Source organism: Silurus aristotelis (assembly GCF_946808225.1).
Source record: "Silurus aristotelis genome assembly, chromosome: 20".
In the NCBI taxonomy this organism is placed as follows: Eukaryota; Metazoa; Chordata; class Actinopteri; order Siluriformes; family Siluridae; genus Silurus; species Silurus aristotelis.
In genome coordinates, this window is record NC_139593.1 from 21,853,146 (window position 1) to 21,859,145 (window position 6,000).

Here is a 6,000-nt window from a genome sequence, read left to right on the forward strand (position 1 = left end):
AGTTACATCAAGGCAAGAAGACCTGACAAATTAATGCTCCTTCTACAGTCGCACAACAGCACAAACACCGACACAGATCCTCTGACACGGTTACTTCACCCCTCGATAAGTCACTCATGAACACTCGAACCCAGCAGATCCGATCGTCCGATCCTGGTTATGTCCTGTTTGCGCTCTCAGTTCTCGACAGGGCCTCTGACTCTCGAGTAATCAACAGAAGAAGAGAAGGTGTGTAGGAGTGTGGGATTAGATGGTTAATGAAAACCCACTTCAGTGGAGGAGATTGCTTTTTGGTTCTGAGAAGAGGAACCATGAAGACAGCATTCATCAGTCCACCTTAAAGAGTGTGAGCAGATCCTCAGGTACGGAAAGATCTTTCATGTGTTGATTAATTGGAATGATACGCAATTTACTAAGTATGTTTAAGGGTGTTAAAGCATGGTAAAGCTGGTTTATCTTTGGCCACGCCCCCAAAAAATAACAAAGTTGCAAAGCGAACGTAACAAAAGAGTTAAACAACATAACTATGTTTAATTTCATTTATTTAAGGAGTTGTTTTGGATTGATTTTATTATTGTGAAGTGAAGAGATTCTTCACACAGTTCTTGTGTTAATGTGTGTACAACTCAAAACCTTTCATATGGAAGAATTTGTGAATACATTTGTATATGAATACATATCCTTATTGAAAAAAAACCCGTAATTATACAGTGTTAAAATTTAATTGATTAAATCTTACTTATTTCTTCCTTATCCCATCTCGGGGAGTTTTTCCTTGCCACAGTTGCTCATCAGGGACAAACATACTGACATAGAACATATATACGTTTAATCACCACATTATCTATGTAAAGCTGCTTTGAGACAATGTTCATTGTTAAAAGCGCTATACAAATAAAAATGAATTGAATTGAATTGAACTTACTATCTCTTTTTCTGTGCTGTTACAAAATAGAAAAAGGAGAAAATGCCAGGTAAAAAAGGTGACTCAAAGTCAGCGGCAAAAAAAGGAGGCAAAGCAGAGCCAGAAAAAAGCAAAGGCAAAGAAGAAGAAAAAAAAGGGAAAGATGACAAAAAGGGGGCAAAGGACGACAAGAAAGGAGGGAAGGACGACAAGAAAAAGGGAAAAGAAGAACCCAAAGGCAAGGGAAAAGATGACGGAAAGAAAGGAAAGGACAAAGGAAAGGGGGCAAAAGTGGTCAGCGAGTCAGAGGAGGGATCCGACGATGAGCCGATTGAGGACGAGGATGAGTTAAGCGATGATGAAGAAAGGGATGGAGATTCTGATGAGGACACGCGCAAGCCTGGAAAGGGGGGCGCCAAAGGCAAAGCGGCGAAGGGAAAGTCTAAATCTAAATATGCTGTGTCAGATGAGGAGGAGGACGAAGAGGACGAAGAGGATAAAGAAGTTGATGAGAGTGAAGACGATAGAAAAAAAAAGAAATCGAAAGATGCCCAAAAATCCAAATCTAAACCTGAGGCAGAAGGAACGAAGAAAAAAGCAAAAAAGAAGGATGAAGTTCCACCTGAGATGGCACCAGAACCTTCAAAGAAACTGTTTGGTTTCCCTGGAATTGGGAAGAGCTCAAAGAAGCGATTGAAAAGCACTTCTAGACTGTTTCTTGGACTTGGGAAGCAAAAGAGTTTTATGGTCAGGAAAAAGAGAAGGAAATCTGTTTTAAAAAATGCCCCAAGGCTTCTGATGCGCTTCAAAGCCAGTAAGAAAAAAAAAAAAGAGAAGGAACAAAACGAGCAATTGGGACGCAAGCCATCCTACATGCTGCTTAGAATCGGTGGCAACAAACCAGCTGAGAAGAAATCAGGATTTTTCAAAGGACTTTTTGGAAAAAAGAATGCAGATGATGGGTCCAATTTTAAAAACCACGGTCTGATTTTGGGAAAAGTAGCTGGAGCAACAAACTGGCTAACTAAGAAGTTTCTCTCAACAAAATTAAAACGGAGGCCATTCGACCGAAACCGTGGTCGCTGGGGACAATCAAGTGGCAAACGCCTTCCTGAAGGAAGTCGACAAACGAGTATGCGAGGATCTCATGGGCATCACAACTATGCATATGAAGAGGATTTTGATGAATACGATTATAATAACCAGGGTAGAACGAGAACTGGTGCATTTCACAGACAGTCCATGCAGAGAAACCCAAACTGGTATGAAGATCCAGCTGACTACTATGAAGAACATTCACAGGGCTATTATGGAATTGATGATGAATATTACAACCCTCACATGAACTTTCAGGATGGAGCAGAGTATTATGACGATGGTATGGGTTACTATAACACAAATCACACGGACTACTACCCAGAGGAGATGGATTACTATGGCCAGCAGCATTTGATGGATCCATATTACACTGACAGTGTGGAATACTACGATGAGAATCAGTACCTAATGGAGGATTACTATGAACCGTATGGAGATGAAGGCGAGTTTTATGACCAGGGTCAATTTGATTACTATGATGAACCCTTAGAATTCTATGACAATCCATATGGTGATGTTGGAGTGGCTGATCAATACATGACATCATATGGAGCTTACGAAGACCCTTATCTCCAGGAACATCAGTTTAATTACACAGAATCAGGGTTAACCCCATATCTCGATTCTTCCTACAACATGTACCAGCCATATACTTATACAATGCATGATGTGATGGAGGGTGATGAGTTTAATGATGTAGCTGTAGAGCCAATACATTTTCAAAGTGAGATGTTCAGAGTTCCAAGGCCCCAAGTAAAACTTTTCGGTAGAGAAAGGATGGCAGTTGAACTTCCTCCATTGCCGCAACGATACCATCCTGAAGAGATGTCACAGATTCATTATAATAATGTACCATTCATGCCTGATGCCCTTATGGATGGTGCTTTTCCTGCACAAGTACATACACAAGAACTGCTTCATCCAGGGATACCTCAGATTCCCACACCAACTGCAGTGCTTATTAAACATGCTAATAGTCCTCAGGGGGTTATGAACCCTAATATTCAGTCCCCACATATGTCACCCATTGCACAAAGTGGTGGTTTTCTCCCATCACCTACACCAAGCAGAAGGTCCATGGGAATGATGGCTCCCTCTGTACAGAGACCTCTGTCTCCGATGTTAGCAAGAGAAGGATTTACAGAGCCATTGATGGATGTGGGCCCCCCACACTTTCACATGCAGAAACAAAGCTTCCCTACCTCTCCTCAGCTTTCTATACGTCAAAGACAGAGCCCCTTTCCACAGGCTTCCATTCGTGGATTTGGAGTTAGAGATGTGCCTCCATCTGCACAAAGAGGGATGTCACCTCCACATCTTCAACGCCCATCTTCCCCATTAAGGCAGAGAAAAGTCAGCCCACCTGCTTCTCCATTAGCCTTCAGTCATTTCCAGCCTCAGACCTCATACTTAGAGGGCATGGCTTCTCCAATTACAATGGCCCGCAGAATGCCTCATCAAAAGTCCTCATTTCAAAGGAGCCCTCCAGCTTCCGCTCACAGTTCCTTCCGCAGGCGAAGCCCACCACATTCTCCTCGTGCCTCAATAAGAAGGCCCAGCCCAGTTTCCTCCCCATCAATAGCTCACCATCCATTTAGTGGAAAAAAGCTTCAACGTTCAATATCTCCTTCTAGGCAAATGAGTCCTCCAACCTCTCCTCAAATGAGAAGGCGTCCAGTGGGTGGTGTTCAGCAGGTGGACTCCAACAAGCCTCGCTCCCCATTCGCAGCTCACAGATCATCACCTGCGCTTTCACGGAGAAGTTTTGCAATTAGTGCAGAAACTCCTCTGCCAGATGGACAAAGGTCACCATCACCCAGCTTCTCCCGTAGGTCAACCCGTCTTATTAGGAACCCACCCCAATTCGAAACACCTGGTGTTCAGCTGCGTGGAATGGGGCGTCCAAACATTCCTATGGGAACAGTAAAACCCTCTGTAGGTCAAATGGGTCGTTTGGGCGCTTCAACTAAAAACATGGCTCCTTCACGAGGATCTATACATAGCAACAGATCGGTAATAGCTCAGGACATAAGAAATTCCCCAAAGCTTCCAAGTCAACATCCTGGGGTGGCCATTAGAGACCAGAGGCATGTCATTCCTCCAGGACGAGCAGGTCCCATGCGGAATGCCCAAAGACCTGTTGGTCTTGGTCGTCCTCTTATGGCCAGACAGTCTCTGAGGCGAGGACCCCCTTCACCACAGCCTTCTCTAAAACATCTTAGTCCTAAGTCACCCCAACCTTCCATTAGGCATCTGTCCAGGCCATCTTCTCCTCACCCCTCTATCAAACATGGCTCACCACTACCAATGCGTACCCCTTCCCCTTATGGACCTCCCATACACATTGTGTCAAGTCCTTTTCAAAATGTTCAGATTCCTGAAGCATCTCCATACCCAACTGTAATCCAACAAGCCCCTGTGGAATTTGATCAAATGATTAATGTGCCTCAAGCGCCTATGGTTACCAGTGCTTTACAAAATCAGAGCATTTATAATGCCTCTTATAAATCACCCTTTCTGCAACCTATGCAACATTATGCCCCTGAAGTCACTGGTGTAGAGCAATTTCCTGAGCAACCATCTTCACCCCAATTATCGAATGCATTACAAAATGCAAATTTGCTTAATACTTCAAACTATACCTTTGTACCTCAAGTTGCACCAGTGCCACATACTGTTTTACAGCAGTCCCCGGAGACACTAGTATCGCCTGTTCTATCAAATGCTTTGCAAAATCCTCAGGTTCGTGGTGCATCTTTCGTCTCACCGCTGCAGAGACCAGGCTCTCCATATGCTGCTGAAGTGGCACATCTGGCAGGCTCACCATCATTACAGCCATCAATGGTATCTTATGCTACTGAAACAGAATTGCTTGGACAAGGTCCAGGTCAGCCTGTATCTCCAACACTGTCTAATGCTATTCAAAATCCTTATCTTCATAATGCCTCATACAAATCAGTCCTACAGATGAATTCTTCTGCCTACTCACCAGTCGTATCACAGTATGATTACATACAAGAACCAGGCCCTGGCACCCTTCTCACGAATGCAATTCAAAATCCCAATCTCCGAAATGCTACATACAGGACACATTTACAAAGAAGAGGATCCAGATTTGTGCCTAGCCCAAGGACATCTCCAGTTCTCTCAAAGGCTCTACAAAATCAACAAATTCAAAAGGCTACATACCAAACACATTTTTCTCATCCAAGTAAAATGTACACCTCTGTTCCCATGAGGGGCTACCCCCAGAGCCCTGTTCTGTCAGATGCACTGCATAATCCTCAAGTCCGTGGTGCAACCTTCAATCTGCCAGGTGGTGCACTGATGCATACCAATCAAATGGCGGCTCCATCGACCTCTCCGATGCTCACTAATGCTTTACAAAATCAACAGGTTAGGAAAGCTTCATACAGACTTTCAGATGGAACCATAATAAGTGTTGAGCCCCAACAACAACAACAACCCTTTTCTCCAAACATCTCAAATGCCTTAGGTAATACAAACCTGAAATATGCCTCTTATAGACTTCCAGATGGAACTTTAATCACGACCGACTCTATACAACAACAGCATCAACAAGCCTCTTCTCCTAATCTATCCAGTGTATTGCAGAATCCAAACATGAAAAATGCTTCTTACAGACTTCCAGACAATTCGGTTCTTACAAACTACCAGCAGAATCCCGTATCTCCAAATCTGTCACGTGCACTTCGAAATAATAGCATTCGAAATGCATCCTATAGACTACCAGATGGAACAGTTATTTTTACAGAGCAACAAGTGGAACCAACATCTCCAGCTCTGTCGAATGCACTTCAGAACCCAATTATCCGAAATGCATCCTATAGATTAGGTGATGGCACCATTATTCTTCCTGATTATGGCCAATCAAAATCTACTTCTCCAAATTTGTCAAATGCACTTCAAAACACGCAGATGCGCAATGCTCGTTATAGGTTGCCAGATGGGTCTATTATAACCACCCAGCTTAATAC

General features: G+C 43.5%; 1 protein-coding gene across 1 annotated transcript; it reads left to right on the forward strand.

Moving 5' to 3' along the window:
- Positions 1-59: 59 nt before the first annotated feature.
- LOC310715608 (uncharacterized protein) lies at positions 60-3,600 on the forward strand (the record flags this gene model as incomplete). Its single annotated transcript, XM_083522118.1, has 3 exons — positions 60-362; positions 956-2,755; positions 3,301-3,600. The coding sequence occupies exons 2-3, from the start codon at positions 968-970 to the stop codon at positions 3,598-3,600; spliced, it is 2,088 nt and encodes a 695-aa protein (XP_083378244.1). The 5' UTR covers positions 60-362; positions 956-967.
- Between the last annotated feature and the right edge of the window lie 2,400 nt (positions 3,601-6,000).